This window comes from Carcharodon carcharias, chromosome 12, assembly GCF_017639515.1.
Source record: "Carcharodon carcharias isolate sCarCar2 chromosome 12, sCarCar2.pri, whole genome shotgun sequence".
NCBI classification, from domain to species: domain Eukaryota; kingdom Metazoa; phylum Chordata; class Chondrichthyes; order Lamniformes; family Lamnidae; genus Carcharodon; species Carcharodon carcharias.
The window spans coordinates 36,982,609-37,000,978 of record NC_054478.1 but is presented as its reverse complement, the minus strand read 5'-3'; the positions used below and the strand labels follow the sequence as shown (position 1 = coordinate 37,000,978).

Here is an 18,370-nt window from a genome sequence, read left to right as displayed (position 1 = left end):
TCACAGAATTGTTACAGTCAGAGGGTGCCTTTCGGCCCGTTGTTTCTGCACAGGCTCTTCAAATGAGCAATTCACCGAATGCCATTACCCCACCTTTTCCCTGTAACTCTGCACATTCTTCCTTTTTAGAAAACAGTCTAATTCCCTGTTGAATGCTTCGATTGAACCTGCCTCCGCCACACTTCGAGGCAGTACATTCCAGACCCCAACCACGCGTTGCTTGAAAAATTTTCTCCTCATGTTGCTTTTGCTTTCTTCGCCACTCAGTTTAAATCTGTGCCCCCTCGTTCTCAATCCTTTCACTAGTGGGAGCAATTTGTCCCCATCTACTCTGTCAACTCATAATTTTGTATACCTCTGTCAAATCTCCTCTAAGCCTTTTCTTCTCCAAGGAAAACAATTCCAAATTCTCCAATCTCTGCAACCTATTTTCATTGCAGAAGCTGTAGAAGTTCCTCATCCCTGGAACCATTCTTGCGAATTGTTCTGCACTCTCTCCAATGTCTTAACATTTTTCCTAATGTGTGGTGCCCAGAGCTAGATACTGTACTCCAGCTGAGGCCGCACTAGTGTCGTATACAAGTTCAACATAATCTCCTTGCTCTTGTGCTCTATGCCCCCATTAATAAAGCCAAGTATAATGAATGCTTTGTTAACCTCTCTTGCAACCTGTCCTACCATCTTCAAAGAGTTATGCACATACAAACCCAAGTCCCTCTGCTCCTGCACTCCCTTTAGAATTGTACCCTTTATTTTATATTGTCTCACCATGTTCTTTCTATCAAAATGAATCACTTCGGTTTTCTCCACTTTCAACTTCATTTGCCATTTGTTGCCCAATCCACTTATTTGCCTGTGTCCTTTTGAAGTTCTATACTATCCTCCCTATAGTTCACAGTGCTTTCAAGTTTCATATCATCTGTAAATTTTGAAATTGTGCCCTGTACACCAAGGTCTAGGTCATTAAGATATGTCAGGAAGATCAAGTGTCCCAACATTGATCCCTTGAGACCTTCACTCCAAACCTTCCTCCAGCCTAAAAAAATGTCAATTAACCACTACTGTCATTCAGCAAATTTGATAACCGTTTTGCAACTTTCTCTTTTATTCCATGAGTTATAACTTTGCTGTCAAATCTGTTGTGTGGCACTGTATCAAATATAATTTCATAATATTATTGTGATTTATTGTAAAAGCGGGCTAATAGTGAGGTTTGGATTAGTTTCGCTGTGTGCATGTGCGTGTGGGGGGGATTTAACTGAATTGGAGATGGCTGGTCTGGAGTTTTTAAGTTACCAACAAGTAGTTAGGTTTGAAATGCCAAATACCTAAACATGGTTGAAGTTTTAGATTATGAGGTGTAAGGAAAATTTGCATTTTTAGATAAACCAGAGTAGTTTGAATTTCAAAGAGATGGTAAGATGTTACACTTAGCGAAAAGAAGCTAAGCCAAACAGTGGTTTATTTTTCCCAAAGGTTACTGATAAAATTAGTACTATGAAAGATTTATATTATGAGAAAAGTAAAGCTGCAAAGACATGTTAATGGAATTCCCATTAAAAAGGGAGAAACATGTATAAAGTAGATGAGGCTATGTGTCAGAGAGGGGAAGGTATTCTAAGATCTAACTCGAGTGAAAAGCCTTCAGCCTCTGTGCATCAAATTTGGTCTACAGGAACCAAAGCTAAGCAAACTCACTTTGAATATCACTCTCCGGGGTATTGTGTTGCTTTGCCTAGGTCTGTTTAAATCTATTTGTTTTTAACGTTGCCTTAATGGAGGTGTAACTGAGAGTTGGATTAATTAGTGGTTTTAGAAGTTATTGTAGTAGTAAGTTGTAGATCTATGTATGTGCATGAAATCTTTTCTTTTGTTAGTAAATGTTTAATTTAGTTTTGTAAAAAATTTCTAAGCCTTGGTGGACTTACTACTACTGAATTCAAGGCACGCTTCTTGAAATAAAATAAAAATTGTAAAATTGTTATGATCGCATGATCAAGTTTCCCTCGTGGATTTGATCCACTGGGCACACATCATTTCCCATGCCAAAACAGAAATAGGAGCTGAAGTAGGCCATTCAGCCCCTCGAGCCTGCTCTTGCCGTTCATTAAGATCATGTCTGATCTTTGTGTTTTGAATTCCACATTTCCATCTACCCCCAATAACCTTGGATTCTTGTTAAGCAAGGGACCCAGTCTGCTTTTGCCTTAAAAATATTCAAAGACCCCGTCTCCACTGTTTTCTGAGGCAGAGAGTTCCAAAGTCACACAACCCTCAGAAAAAAAACTCCTCATCTCTGCCCTGAAAGGGCAATCCCTAATTTTAAAACAGTGCCCCTTAGTTCTGGACTCATCCACAAGTGGAAACACCATTTCCATATCCACTTTGTCAAAACCATTCCGGATCTTATATACTCAATTAAATCACCCCTCACTCTTCTAAACTCCAGTGGAAACAAGCCTAAGGTCTGTCTAGCCTTTCATCATAAGATAACTCGCTCATTCCAAGTTTCAATCTAGTAAACCTCCTTTGAATCGCCTCCAGCGCATTTACATTCTTCCTTAAATAAGGAGATCAAAACCGCACACACTATTGGAGATGTGGCCTCACCAATGCCGTGTGTAACTGAAGCACAGCATCCTTTTATAAAAGAACAGAAAATGCTGGGCAGACTTGGCACATCTGACAGCATCTGTGGAGAGAGAAACGGAGTTAACGCTTCAAGTCCGTTTGACTTCTTCAGAGCTCCATAAATGCTGTCAGACCTGCTGAGTTTTTCCAGCATTTTCTGTTTCTATTTCAGATTTCCAGCATCTGCAGTATTTTACTTTTATGTTCAATTCCTATCATAATAAAGGATGACATTCCATTAGCCGCCTTAATTACTTACTGTACCTGCATACTATTTTTGACTCGTGCACTAGAATACCTGGATCCCCCTGCAGCTCAGAATTCTGCAGTCGTTCTCCGTTTAAGTAATGCCCTGCATTTTTATTCTTCCTGCTGAAGTAAACAACTTCACATTTTCCCATATTATACTCCATCTGCCATATTTTTGGCCACTCACTCAATCTACCTATATCCGTCTTCAACCTCCTTATGTCTTCACAACATATTTTCCTAACTGTCATCTGCAAATTTAGCTGTCATGCCTTAACTCTCCTCATTTAAGCCATTGATTTAATTGTAAAAAGTTGAGGCCCCAGCACATCCCTGCGGGACTCTACTCATCACATCCTGCCATTTGGAAAAAGATCCATTTATGCATGCTCTCTGTTTTCTGCCAGCCAGCCAATCTTCTATCCATACTAACATGTTAGCCCCTGCACCATGTTCTTTTATTTTCTGCAGTGTGGCACCCTATCAAATGCCTTCTGGAAATCTAAGTACATCACATCTACAGACTCCCCTTTATCGATAGCTCATGGTACTCCTTTGAGGAACTCCAATAAATAGTTAAAAATGATTTCCCTTTCACAAACCATGCTGACTCTGATTATGCCGAGTTTCTCTAAGTGCCCAGCAATAGCTTCCTTAATGATCGATCCTAACACCTTCCCCACAACAGATGTCAAGCTAACTGGCCTATAGTTTCCTGTTTTTCCTGTTTTCTACCTCTCACCTTTTTTGAATAGAGGTGTTACATTTGCTACTTTCAGGTCTGATGGAACCTTTCCAGAATCTAGGAAATTTTGGAAAATTAGCACCAACACACCTACTTCCTCATTAGCCTCCTCTTTTAAGACCCTAGGATGAAGTCCATCAGGACCCGGAGACTTGTCAGCCCACAGCTCCATCAGTTTGCTTAGTACCGCTTCCCTAGTGATTGTAATTTCACGAAGTTCCCCTCTCCCTTCCACCTCCTGATTTATAGCTATTACTGGAATGTTTTTGTATCTTCTATAGTGAAGACAGAAGCAAAATATTTGTTCATTTCTTCCACCATTTCCGTATTATCTACTATTAACTCTCCATTGTCACTCTCTAGAGGACCAACACTTACTTACTCTTTTCCTGTTTAAATACTTTTAGAAATCTTTGCTATCCATTTTCACATTACTAGCTGTCTTCCTCTCATATTCTAATATCTTTCTCCTGATTAACCTTTTAGTCATTTTCTGCCGTTCTTTATATTCTGACCAATCATCTTACCTGCCACTCATGTTTGCACAGTTATGTGCTTTTTCCTTAAGTTTGATGCTTTCCTTAACTTGTTTAGTTAATCATGGATGGTGGGTCCTCCCTTTAAAATTTTTCTTTATAGTAGAAAAACGCTTATTCTGAGTATTCTGAAATTTCCAATTAAGTGTCATCCATTGCTTCTCTATTGACCTATCCCCTAGCCTAGTATCCCAGTTCACTTCAGCTAGCTCAGCCTTCATGCCCACATAGTTGCCCTTAATTAAGTTTAAAATACTAGCCTTAGACCCACTCTTCTCCCTTTTAAACTGGGTGTAAAATTCAATCACATTGTGGTTGCTGCTACCCAGAGGTACCTTCATTCTGAGATCATTCATTAATCCTGTCACATTACACAATGCCAAGTCTAATATAACCTGCTCTCTGGTTGGTTCCAGAATGTGCTGTTCTAAGAAACTATCTGGAAAGCATTCTGTGAACTCCTGATCCAGGTTACTACTACCAATCTGATGATTTCAGTTTATATATAGATTAAAATCACCCAAGACTATTGCTGCCCCTTTATCACAAGCACCCAATATTTCTTCTTGCATACTTTGTCCTAAATTGTGCTTCCTGTTTGGGGGCCTGTGGACCACTCCCACTAGTGACTCCTTTCCCCCACAATTCCTCATCTCCACCCAAATCGATTCTACATGCTGATCCCCTGAACCAAGGTCATCTCTAGCCATTGCACAAATGTCATCCTTGATCAACAGTCCTACCCCTCCACGTTTACCTAGCTTCCTATTCTTCTTGAATGTCATTATTCAATATTCAGGATCCAATCCTTGTCATCTTGCAGCCAGGTCTCTGTAGTGGCTCTCAGATCATATTTAATTTGTTAACAACCAATTTAAGATAATCAGTCGAACTTGTAGTGTGACTTGTAACGCTTGCTAGAAGTGACATACATTCCTACACAGGGACCTGTTCTCTGTAAACAAAAGGAATATTTTAAAGCCCTGTGCCTTTTTTTGAATTACTGGAAGCATGGGGAGCCTGTTTGTTTGTTTGGCTGTATCCCAGTGGGGATTTCTGGAAGGAAGTTGAAGCACCTTTGATTCAGGGGCAGCAAACCACAAGTCAGACATTAGAGAACAACACAGAGATAAAAACAAAAAAACTGCGGATGCTGGAAATCCAAAACAAAAACAAAAACAGAATTACCTGGAAAAACTCAGCAGGTCTGGCAGCATCGGCGGAGAAGAAAAGAGTTGACGTTTCGAGTCCTCATGACCCTTCGACAGAACTTGAGTACTCGAACTCAAGTTCTGTCGAAGGGTCATGAGGACTCGAAACGTCAACTCTTTTCTTCTCCGCCGATGCTGCCAGACCTGCTGAGTTTTTCCAGGTAATTCTGTTTTTGTTTTTGTATTAGAGAACAACAGCCAAACAAGTTGAATCTATATGATGCTATGCATTAATGAATTCACCTTATATTCAGCTTTTTAACTCTATTTAAATAGATTTATAAGGCTCATACCAGATTAATACTATCCTTGGAGCCCTACTGAAATGTTCTCAAAACCAAATTTTGTGGTAAGGACTTTGGATTTTAACTTTTGACCAAAGGAATTAATAAAATAAAAATACAGGAAATTTGTACCAAACATTTTTCTTGCTGTACACATTAAGGTTAGTAAGTATATAAATATGCATCTATGTTATTTGATTAATTCAAAGAAAACACTTGGAAATGCTGGGTTCTATTAAGGGAGATGTTTAGGGGTTAAATTATATTTTGATGTGTGTAAATACAATCTAATTCAATTTATAAAGTTTGCCCATTTCACCTGTAAATGTGCTGTAAATTTGGTTGAAGTGGAAGTGTTCCCAACCTTGACACGATAACTTGAAGTTGTGAAACTATCCGGTTGGTACTTTACGACCTTGTACTGACTCTCAAAATACACCTGCTGATTGCTACTATTGATAGTTGATATGTTGCTTACAGGGCATTTAAACAAGATTTTTCTTGTCTGCCAAAATAATATAGCTTGGGAAGAATGATTGCAATAACCCACTACCAATGAGCCTCTGAGATAAGATAGATTGCTTTTATAATTTGACTTAAATGTGTAAGTTTTATACCAGAGATATTCAATTTAAGAATTTCTCAATTAAAAGTGGAGTTTTCAAAAAAGTTTCAATCAGATTTTTGAACTGTGCAAGGTGTATTGAACAGGCACCCTTGTTTACATGTACAAATACAGTGCACACATTTTTGCTACAGGACAAAGTATTATTTATTGACCACATTGAATGTTTACCATAAAACCAGTTTTTTTTAAATGAAAAGTATTCAAGGTTCCTTCAGTCTGCTTCAGATACTACAATTTTAAGAGGAGACATTGGCAAACTTTCAGTTTTGGCAGGGGTATCAAATGTATGATATTGCTCTCCGCAAATCACAGAAATAACTGCTGAATGTCAGTTTTCTTTTTTCTCCTTTTGTCCTGTTAGCAGCTTACCGTGTCAATTTTGAAAATGTTAGTCGTTTTGAAATTCATTTTTGGAATTCCTTTTGGGTAAGTGCAGAGTTTGCTGTCATGTTTAGCTATCCAGATCAGGGATAACAAAAGTTTGATCCCTTGTCTGTGCTACATTAGCTGATTTGAACTGGCTGGTAATGAGGATATCCAATTGGCCTGTTTCTGTAAGCGGAATGGAAAGGGACTAATAAACGAGCGTTTAGCCAGTGTTTTAGCTTCTGATTTCTGACTGCTGTCCACTAATCCCTACTGAAATATTCTTTAAACCAGGTTTTGCGGTAAGGACTTTGGATTTTAAGTTTTAACCAAAGGAATTAATAAAATAAAAATGCAGAATATTTGTACTGCACGTATGTGGGTGTTGGATGACAATTGCATCTGGCTGTGATGCCACTTGTGTTGAATAGTCTGGCAAACTCGCTGTATAGGACCTCACATTTTAAACAAATACAGCTATCAGGCAAGAGTGAAGAAAGCTATTGGTGAGGTTGGGAGCAGGCCACAGATTTGATGCAACAAACTGAAAAATCCTGTTACAATGTAGGTTACCTCATTTGTAACCAAGCCATTTTTTGTCGGGCCCTTGTCTCTGGGTCAAATAAAGTGATAGCGATGACATGCTTATTATTGTGCCTAGAAATTGGGCTCAATCTCTAGATGAGTGAAAATGAAGCGGCATGCTAATGTTTGGGCTTTCTTTCTTCTGGGCTTGAGTATTTATTCCAATTAATCAAGCCAACAGGCAGCTCTCTTCCATGCAATGTTGCTAGTGTTTCCAAGGTGCTGAAGTCCAGTGCTTTCGCTGTCTGAGGTTGAAACAGACTGTTCTCAATCTTGGTGCCATAGTTGATCATGTGATTAGCTTTTGCATCATCACTAAGGCCACGTATTTCCACCTCCATAAAATTGCCCAAACCTGCTTCTGCCTCAGCTCATCTGCTGTTGAATCCCTCAATTATGCCTTTGTTACTTCTAGACTTGACTAATTCAATGCACCTCTGTCTGACCTCCTACATTCTACTCTTTGCAAACTTAACGTCATCCAAAACTCTGCTGCTTACTGTGCCAGACCCTTTTCTCCCATCACCCTTTGCTCCCTGACCTACAGTGCTTTCTAGTTAAGCACCACCTTGATTTAAAATTCCCATCCTTGTTTTCAAATTCCCCCATGGCCTCTCCATTCCCCATCTTTATAATCTCCTCCAGCCACACAACCCTGTGAGATATCTGCATTCATCTACTTCTGGCCTCTTGATTATCCCCAGTTTTAATTGCGCCACCATTGGCAGTCCTGCCTTCAGTTACTTTGGCTGTAAGCTGCGAAATTCCCTCTCCAAATCTCCATCTCTGTACTTCTCTCTCCTCCGTTAAGGGGCTACTTAAAACCTACCCCTTGGACCAAGCTTTTGGCCATTTGCTCTAATATTGCCTTATTTGGCTTGGTGTTAAATTTTTTCTTTATAACTATTGTGTGAAGCATCTTGGGATATTTCATTATGTTCAAGGTATTGTGTATAAAATGCAAGTTTTTGTTGTTGGTAGGCTACACACCAAATGGCCATTAACCAACAAGCAGTACCAAAATAAAATAAGTATACAACATACATGTCAAAAATGTTCACATACTGTAATTTTCACTTTAAGTCACCAAAAGTGACACAAAAAAGATTAAAGTGTATGTGCCATGCACATGAGTATTGAGATCACATACCCAATTATGATGTTAATTATGAAGCAAATACTGCGCTGGAAATCTGGAATGAAACTCAAAGTATTCAGGAAGTCAGGCAGCAACCATGGAGAAGGACCTTCCAACCGGCCTGGGAAAAGTTAAATACATAACAGGATTTAAGCAAGTATGGAGGCAGAGAAAGGCGTGAGGATGAAAGAACAAATGGGGAGATCTGTGATAGGGTGGAAGGCACCAGAGATTAAATAACAAAAGGGACGATGATGCAAGGTAAAAGGAGATGTTAATGGGATAAGTAAAGGAGCAGAAGTTTGGTCTGGAGGAGTTGCAAATGAAAAGATCAGATCATATCTAAACAACTGCAGCCTGAAAAATTGGGCCAGTGGTTATGATTTGCAGTTATTGAACTTGTGTTGAGTTCAGATAGTTGTTAAAGTGCTTAGGTAAGCTGAGGTGCTGCTCCCCGAGTTTACATTAAACTTCTTAGAATAGTGTAGGAGACAGGATCGAGTGGTCATAGTAGAAGTGGGGTAGAGAGTTAAGCTTCAGTTGTTTGTCAGTTTTTTGGCAACCTCACGGACTGAATGGAGGTGTTCTGCAAAGCAGCCTTCCAATCTGTGTTTGGCTCTGCCAATGTAGAAGAGACTGAATCTTGAGCAGAAGATACAATGTACTAAATTAAAAGAAATGTGGGTAAATTGTTGTTTCATCTGGAAGGAGCGTTTGGGATCCAGCTGGGAAGGATGAGGTTAAGTACAAATGTTGCGTCCTGTACTTGTGTGAGGATGTGCTTTGAGATGTGGAGGTTGTGTGGGGTGATTGCGGAGTGGATCAGGTTGTGGTGAAACAACGTCCTTTTAGAAGGCTGAAAGGGGAGAGAAAGATGTATTTGGTGGCATCACATTAGAAATATCAGAAATGCCATAGGATGATCCATTGAATGCGGAGGCTGGTGGGTGCAAATTTAGGACCAGGAAAGACCCTCTATGGTTCTGGGAGATAAATGAAGGGGTGAGAGCGGAAGTGTGGGAAATAGGACAGACTTGATAAACTATTCTGTCGGATGGATCGGAATCCTCATTAAGAAAGGAGGATTAGTATGAAAGGTGACATTGTCATAATAGATGATAGGGAGACAGAGAAGCTGGGAGAATGAAATAGAGTCCTTACAAGAAGCAGAGCAGATGGAAGTTTAGTAAGGGCGTGAGAGTCACTTGGCTTCTGGTATATAGTTGAGGAAAGGAAGAGTTGGAGATGGACCATGTGAAGTTGAGGGAAATTGGAAGTAAAGTTGATGAATTTTCCAGTTCGGGGTGAGAGCAGGAAACCACAGATACAGCCATCAGTGTACTGAAGGAAAATGGAAGGAGGGAGGAGACCTGAGTTGGACTGGAACAAAGAATGTTTCACATATCATATGAAGACAATCATGACTAGGGCCCATATGGGCAGCGGACACAAAGGAAAACATGTTCAGCTGGGTGAAGGATGGTGGTGGATGGGAACTGATTGGGGCTCCATTCAAAAAAAAGGGCCATCCTGATGGGAATGAAAATGTAAAGGAATTGGGTGCCCTTGGTGAAACAGAGATGGTTAGGGCCAGAAGACCATTCAAGTGGAGGAGGACAAAGAGACTGCACAAGGGAGGGAGAAAAAAATCAAGATAAGAAGAAATTGGGGCAAGAACGGGTTAAAATGATGGGTCTACCAAGGCAGTTCTGTTTGTGAATCTTGAGAAGGAGGTAGAAATGGGTTGGGGGACTAAGTCAGCAATAGTATTGAAAACAATGGCTAGATGTTCTGTGGTGGGATATAGAACATAATGAATTAGGAGCAGGAATAGGCCACAGCCCTTCGAGCCTGCTCCACCATTCAGTGAGATCATGGCTGATCTGATTGTAATCTCAACTCCACATTATCGTACCCCAATAACCTTTCACCCTCTTGCTCATCAAGAATCTATCTGCCTCTGCTTTAAAAACATTCAGACTCTCTTCCTCAAGAGGCAGTGGAAGCAGAGTTCCAAAGATTCTCAACCCTCAGAGGTAAAAATTTCTCCTCATCTCTGTCTTGAATGGATGACCCCTCATTTTTAAACAGTGGCCCCCTAGTACTAGATTCATCCATAAGAGGAAACATCCTCTCCATATTGACCATGTCAAGATCCCTCAGGAGCTTATATTTTTCAATTAAGTCATCTCTTATTCTCTAAACTCCAACGGTTACAAGCCTAGCCTATCCAACCTTTCTCATAAGACAACCCTCCCATTCCAGGTATTAGTCTAATAAACCTTCTCTGAATGCTGCCAAAGCATTTACATCCTTGCTTAAATAAGGAGACCAATACTGTACACAGTACTCCAGATATGGTCTCACCAATGCCCTGTATAACTGAAGAATAACCTCCCTATTTTAGCATTCAGTTCCCCTCACAATTAATTGTAACGTTCTATTAGCTTTTGTAATGATCCCCACTGAGGTTACCCCTGGATAAGCCTGATCTCAGGGTGGAACCCAGCTTGATAGATCCTAACTTTTATTTATATAAAAACAAAAAACTGCAGATGCTGGAAATCTAAAACAAAAACAGAATTACCTGGAAAAACTCAGCAGGTCTGGCAGCATCGGCAGAGAAGATCCGCCAATGCTGCCAGACCTGCTGAGTTTTTCCAGGTAATTCTAACTTTTATTTGTTCGTTTAGATATGTAGCTACAGAACAGAATCACAGGTGTCAGCCGATGAACTTTTAACAAAAGAATAAAACGTTTATTAAACAAGAAAAGATGAACTATATTACAATACTCCTTCACCCACAACTATACATTTACAGATTGATACAGATTTGTAAATCTCCTCTCTGCAGCTTTTGTCTCTTTAAATCTGAAGCTTGGAGCCTTTCTCTCTGCCCCTCACTCTTAACTTCACTTAACAGGACCTTTTTCAGGATCCTGCCCTTCCTTTGTAAGTTACAAAAGCTATCTTGTACTCTATTGTTCACAGTAAGTACACAGTCCATGTACCAATAGGCACCCTGTGGTCAGACACACCACGCTCTAAAACCAAGTGACAGTTGCCACCTCAATCAGATGCTATGGATCTCTCCCCAACTCCCCCCTCCCCCAGATGCTCATCCCACCATGAGTCAACCAGTCTCACTGAACTCTGTCTTTCACATGAGGGTTTCCAATCTCCTCCACTCTTCATGAATTTGCTGTGGAATCTTCTCCCAAATCGATGCTTTTTCAGACACCTTCCACAAGGGTTTATCTCCAGGGTTTTGAACTCTCCTTCCGATGTCCCTCCTCCCTGGGTTACCACATGCATTCAAGCTATCTTCCATGCACTCTCTCACTGTCTCAGCTATCGCAGTACACTGCTATTCACATACCTATAGCAAAGAGTTAAAGACCTTCAGTTGTCTCTTTGGACCTTCTTGCCTCTTGCAAGCTGTTCTTGCTTTAAATCTCCTCTCTGCAGCTTTTGTCTCTTTAAATCTGAAGCTTGGAGCCTTTCTCTCTGCCCCTCACTCTTAACTTCACTTAACAGGACCTTTTTCAGGATCCTGCCCTTCCTTTGACTAGAAAGTCTTCTTGAGACTTTCTCTTGTTCCACTCCCCTGGATTTTTGTGTTTTTCTTTAGCTTGGGACTTGCTATCTGTCCCTTTTAGGCTGCTCCTGCCTGGCAGCTATCTTTAGAACTTGTTGAACTCCAAGAGCTTCCAAAACAAGCTGCTGTTTTTCTTCTTCTGTGTGTCTGTGGGAGGGACCTGTGTCTCTGGGCCCCAGTTGCTAGGCAACAGCCCAATTCTTCTACCCCTGTATTTGCTTAACTACTTAAGACGAAAATACTCAATAGAAATGCAAGCATCTTTTTAAAGTGATACTAAAACTCAATTTGACCTTTCTTAACACATGGATACAAAAACACAATTAAAACTTAAACATTAAAGCTAAAACTCATTCCTAACACCCATAAAATACAAATATAACTTAGTTCGACTGTCTCTGTTTCCTAACACTTTCCTAATTAATTGCTGTACCTGCGTATTAACCTTTTGCAATTTGTTATGACCCCCCCCCCCAGCTGATGTTACTACCGGACAAACCGGATCCCAGGGTGGAATCCAGCTTGATAGATTCTAACTTGTATTATTTGTTTAGAAACATGGAGGAAGGCTACTGAACAGAGTCACAGCAGTTAGCTGATGAACTTTTAACAAAAGAATAAAACATTTATTACACAAGAAAAGATTAACTATATTGCAATACTCCTTTACCCACCACTATACCTTTACAGATAGATACAGATTTGTAAGGATAACACAAGTTACAAAAGTTATCTTATAATCTACTGTCCACAGTGAATACATAGTCCAGGTAAATCAATAGGTGACCTGTGTCAGGCACACCACACACTGAAACGAAGTGGCAGATACCACGCCAAACAGATGCTATGGATTCCTCAACTCCTCCCAGACGCTTGTGACAGGTGAGCCAACCGGTCTCACTGAACTCTGTCTTTCACACAATGGTTTTCAATCTCCACTCTCGAAGAACTCATTTTGGAATCTTCTCCCATGACGTTTTTTCTCGGAAGCCTTCCACAAGGGTCCACCTCCAGGGTTTCGAACTCTCCTTCCAATGTTCCACTCCAACTGGATCGCCATGTTCACGTGTTCAAGCTTTGCCTTTCACACACTCTCTTTCAGATATTCAGCTGTGCCAACAGAACCCCACTGCTTCACGTGCCCATAATAAGGAGTCACCAACATTTGGCTGTTTGCTTGAATCCTCTGTTCTCTCGCAAACTTATTTTGCTTTAAGTCTGCATCCTGCAGCTTTCTGTCTTTAAACCTGGAGACTTCAGCTGCTTCTCACTCTTGACGTCACCTAACAGGATTTTTCCTGATTCCTGTTCTTCCTTTGACTAGAAGGTCTTCCTGCGACTTTTTTTCTTTTAGGACCTGCTCCCTGTTTTCTGGGACTTTCTGTTCTTATGGGAAATCAGTTTCCTGAGTTTCCTCTCCTGTCCAGCCCCTCCTCGTTCCTGGCTTCAACTAACTTGAAACTACTTTTCTGTTTTTCCCTGCCTGTATGGGTCCATCTCTCTGGACCTCTGTTGCTAGGCAACAGCAGAGTTTTTTTCCACCTTGTGTTTGTTTCAACTTCCCTTCAATAGTCATTAAAGTCTTAGAACATTAGAATGCAGTTATGTTTTAAAGTGAACCAAAACTCAAGTTCCCCCTTTCTTAACACCAATACAAGAACACAAATTAAACTTAAAGCTAAAAGTCATTTCTAACACTCATAAATACAAATATAACTTAAACTATCTCAAGTTCCTAACAAATTCATGCACTAGGGCCTCTAGATTCCTCTGCATCTCAGAGCCCTGCAACTTCTCACCATTTAGATCATATGCTTTTTTAATTTTTCCTGCCAAGATGGACAATTCCACATTTTCTCATGACCCTTCGACAGAAGATGTAGATCATCCCAATGGTACAGCCCCCACCTTCTCCAGTACTGGTGCTAGTGCCCCACCACCTGGAATCCAGTTCTTCCACGCTAGTCTTTGAGTCATGTGTTCATCTCTAATTTTTGGTACCCTATGCCAATTTGCATGTGGCTCAGGTAATAATCAGAGACTATTACCTTTTGAGGTTCTGATTTTTAATTTGATTTCTAACTCCTCTCTCTTTGCTGCGGACAAAAGTGTTAATCCCCCTCACTGTCCCCTACTCCCACTGCATTCCTTTTTGCTCCCCCCACTTGAATGGTTTCCTGTACCATAACGCCATGGTCAGTTTGTTCAGCCTCTACTTCCATCCAAACAAGCTGAGAGAACCTCAGACCCACTACTGTCCCCTGGACCATGATCCAGTGCAGCTTCGGAACTCAGTGCATACCTGGGAATTTGGTGAGTGGGGGAGTTTAAAGTGTTAATCTTGTTCTTGAAAAATGTAGTATAGTCTGTAATTAATAGTAACTGGTAAGTACTACCAGACTCCTTACCCTGCAAAGACTGAGGCCCCTGCACTCCTCTCTGGGTTCCCTTACCTGCCTTACTCGCAGTCACATTACCCTGTCTCTGACCACTGAATAAATCAGAAGATAATACTGGTGTGACTGCCTCCTGGTACAAAACATTCAGGTAATTTTCCCCCTTTTCCAGGAGCTCCCACAAGCTGCAGCCTTGACACACCATCTGCCCTGCTTTCCTTAATGTATCTTAATTATTTGCTTAATTATATTATTCAATTATTTATTTTCCTTTTTTATATATTTTATTAACTTTACCACCAGTTTGTATAGTATTTTAAACCTTTGGACTGGAACAGACCTTAAAAACTTAAAAGATACTCGACAAACAGCTAGCTCCTTATCCTGTAGTAGGGAAAGAACTAATTCCTACAGAGGGAAAAAGGCAGAAAAAGCAAAACGAAAAGGAAAGGAACACCTCCCTCCCCATCTCACCAAATTTCCCTGCTCATTAGACTCCCCGGTGTGCACTCAGTTCCAAAACTGCACTCGTTTGCCTTAGCTGCACTAAAGAAGTAAAATTTACAGTAAAGTGAACTGGAGCTAAATAAGCCAGATTCAGTCAGTTAGCTAATTGACAACTCGGCTCCCTCAGCAGTGTATGTTTACCCTGCCTAAGGTTGAACGAAAGAAAGAAATTTAGTCTACCTACTTAGTACTTACCAGTTACTATTAATTACAGACTATACTACATTTTTCAAGAATAAGATTAACACTTTAAACTCCCCCGCTCACCAAGTTCCCAGGTATGCACTGAGTTCCAAAGCTGCACTGGATCATGGTCCAGGGTCAGTAGGAGGTGATGTCGAAGAGTTGGTGTTTCAACGTCTGCAAGGTAGAGTTTGGTTTGCCAAACAACAGCTAGTTTAATGGCAATGTTAGGATTGGACTTGGGAGAATGGAGTACTGCAAGTTCAAGGGGTTGGGTTTAGGAGAGTGGGTTAAAGTGAATGAAGGGAGCAGTGAAATTGAGGTGGCTTTTATCGCTCCGGCAGTTCCCAATGAAAAGATCGAGAGAGGGTAAGAGGTCAGAAGAAGGTGTCCAGGTGGAACGAGAACTCTGAAGATTTCAGGACATTTAAGTGGCTATGGAGGCAATAGAAGAAAAGCATATTGTTGTGCCAAGCTTGAAATACATTGAGGTGCGGACATAAAGGGAAGATAGGCCTTGAGGGATGATTTTTAGGGGTCAGAGAGGATTGTGCAAATGCAGCAAGGATGACATTGGAAGGAAGGTTGGGGACAGAGGAACAGGAGGGGGAAAATGGATCTGGAGGGGTGTTGGTGACCAAGATTTGTTGAAGCTTGCAATTCTTGATACTTAAAAGGAAGAGAGAAGTTTTTTTGTTAAAGTGCCAGATAAGGCAAAGGATGGAATGGAATTGTGTTCTAGGGCAGCTTTGTAATAAGAAGTCGGTGCTGCTGAAGAGAAAGATTGAGAGCAACATGTGGCAGTGCATCACGCTGAATGTGGATCTCTGGATACGGTGAGAAAAATAGTTCCAGGAATGCTGAACATCTTGGGAGATATCTGTGATCATGAGTGGATACAAAACAACAGGAAAGGTGGAATTTCAGTTGGAACCCATGTGGAGACAGTTGCTGCGGAAAAATGTGGCTTTTTAACTGAGTTTTGGTAGTTACCTGATCAAGCATGTGAAGGGAAATAGAAAGCATTGAAGATGAACAAGGCAAAAGAGATAAACAAATTCCACCAGAGGGCTGAACAGAAATTTTTCAAGGTGAGCATTCCTGGAAGAGAAGTAGCAGTGAATTAAACACTAATACAGATGTAAGATACTACGGATACTGAAAATTTGAAATAAAAACAAAGTGCTGAAAATAATTATCAGGTCAGGCAGCATCTTTGGAGAGAGGAACAAAATTAATATTTCTGGTTGATGATCTTTCATCAGAACGGGAAAACAGGTAGAGATGTACCAGATTTTAAGCAAGTACAGAGGCAGGGAAGATATTGTTTTTGTAAATTTACTAACCAAAAATGCAATTAACCATACCTGTATTGCCATGTGGCTAGTGGCTAATGCCCAACGTACTGTACTGAGCAGCTCTCTTGACAGCAAATTAGCTTGCCAAGTGCACGTCCATGTCCAATATACTTTCTGAAATGAAAAGAAATCAGTCCTAATAAAAGTATAGTTCTTGGTTGTTGCGCAGTAATTCAGAATTTTTGTACAATATTTATACTGAAATATTTTTCATGAAGACCAGCAGGCCTCCTGTGGTGGTGGTTACAATAAAATGGAGGATAGATTGTTCTATGAAAACAAGAATATTATCCCATGCTATGCCCAGTGGATTATTGTGTTCAGTTGCTTTTTTAAAGCTTCATAGTCCTGAGGACACCTTGAGGTTATTTGTGCTTGGGTGCTTTCTGGTTAGTGGTAATCTTAGTCAGCATGTGCAATATATGCTTTTTGCAATCAATTGTAGAAACTGGATAATTGTCTTAAAACTTATCTACACTGATGTATCGTACAGTCAGAAGTCATCCATGTTTATTTTGCACTAAGTAACATTTTAATGCAACACATAACCTTTTATACATTTTACTCTGATTTTAATTTTAGAGCATAATTTGATTATAGTAAATTTGTATGGATTAGTGTAATGAAAAATTGTCTTATGCAGAAGTAGAATTTGTGTGGCAAAATATTGGCTTGATAATTTTTCAATCTTGGTCTGTAACAGAAAAAATTGCATGATGTGAAGTATTTAAATATTAAGTTTTTACTGAAATGTGAAGTCTCTTTCAAGAATCTAGGATTCCTATTGGAAAGTAAATAATATGCTTTCTTGTTTATTTTGAATTGATGTTCCAGTGATATGATTTGCTGTTGTGGTTTCCTCAGGAGTAAAACTAACCCCTTTTGCTCCCTTCATCATTTTATTTAATTTGTCTTGTCTACTGATTTCTCCACATGATTCTTTGGCCAAAATGGTAGATTAAGGCCTGGATTTTGTGGTTGGCATCAAGGTTGTTCATCTCTGACCTTGAAGAAAGCCTCACAGAGATCTAGTGGTCTTGAGTGAGAATTTTAACTTTCTGGATGTGCAATTAATAGGAATTCCCAATATGGAGCTGCAATGATGTCATCAAGAAGCCAATCACAATAAAGAATTCCCACAATCAACCAGGAAATGAAAAGCACTAAAATCAAATCACTTCTTAAAAATTTTTCATGGAGCAAAATAATGATTGGGGCATAACCTGTGAAGTGAAGGTAGAAGCTGAAATATTGTGAAAATACTTTAAAAGAATTATTGAAAATGTATTTGTTTTTAATCTAGGAATTAATCATAATGGAGTTAATTAACCACACTTACAAAGATGGGTAACTCAGAGTGGAATTGATCCTTTTTGACTGAAGCACTGTATTTTGTGTTGCATTTTAGATGCTCTTCAAATATGGATCCTTTTTATGCAAGGTTTCAGAATTGAAGTTGTGTGTGGTCACTTCAGCTATCTTTTACATACATGAATTGAAGTACTTTTGTCTCTTATTATTTAGTTGACTTCCTTGTAGTTTCTTCAATGTGATGCATCAATATGATCATTTTCATATTTGCATGGTCTCAATTATGAGTTACCACACAGAAAATTACCAACTCCAATGAGAAATAGTTTATGTGGAATGCAGTTGATTTACAATTAAATGCTATGTTTCCTCTTTTATTCATCAGTTTTATAACACCAACTCTAACTGGAATTTTTTTTTAAGGTGCTATCCTTGGTCGATCAGAGAAGCAAGTATGCATTTTCTATAATGCAGACTGGGAGAAAGATCGAACAAATCAAAGTGGGATTGAGCACTGTGATGGAGAAAAAGATAAACGTCGACACTGTTTTGCTACATGGAAGAACAACTCTGGTTCTATAGAAATTGTGAAACGAGGCTGTTGGCTGGATGATTGGAACTGCTATGACAAGTATGCAATAAC

General features: G+C 39.9%; 1 protein-coding gene across 1 annotated transcript in view; it reads left to right on the top strand.

Annotated features, from left to right (window-relative positions):
- Window positions 1–18,370, top strand: part of LOC121284863 (activin receptor type-2A) — a 181,515-nt gene that overhangs the window by 90,804 nt on the left and 72,341 nt on the right. The window contains exon 2 of the mRNA XM_041200695.1: window positions 18,151–18,358. Coding sequence (XP_041056629.1) covers window positions 18,151–18,358 — 208 coding nt within the window. The remainder of the gene's footprint in view (window positions 1–18,150; window positions 18,359–18,370) is intronic.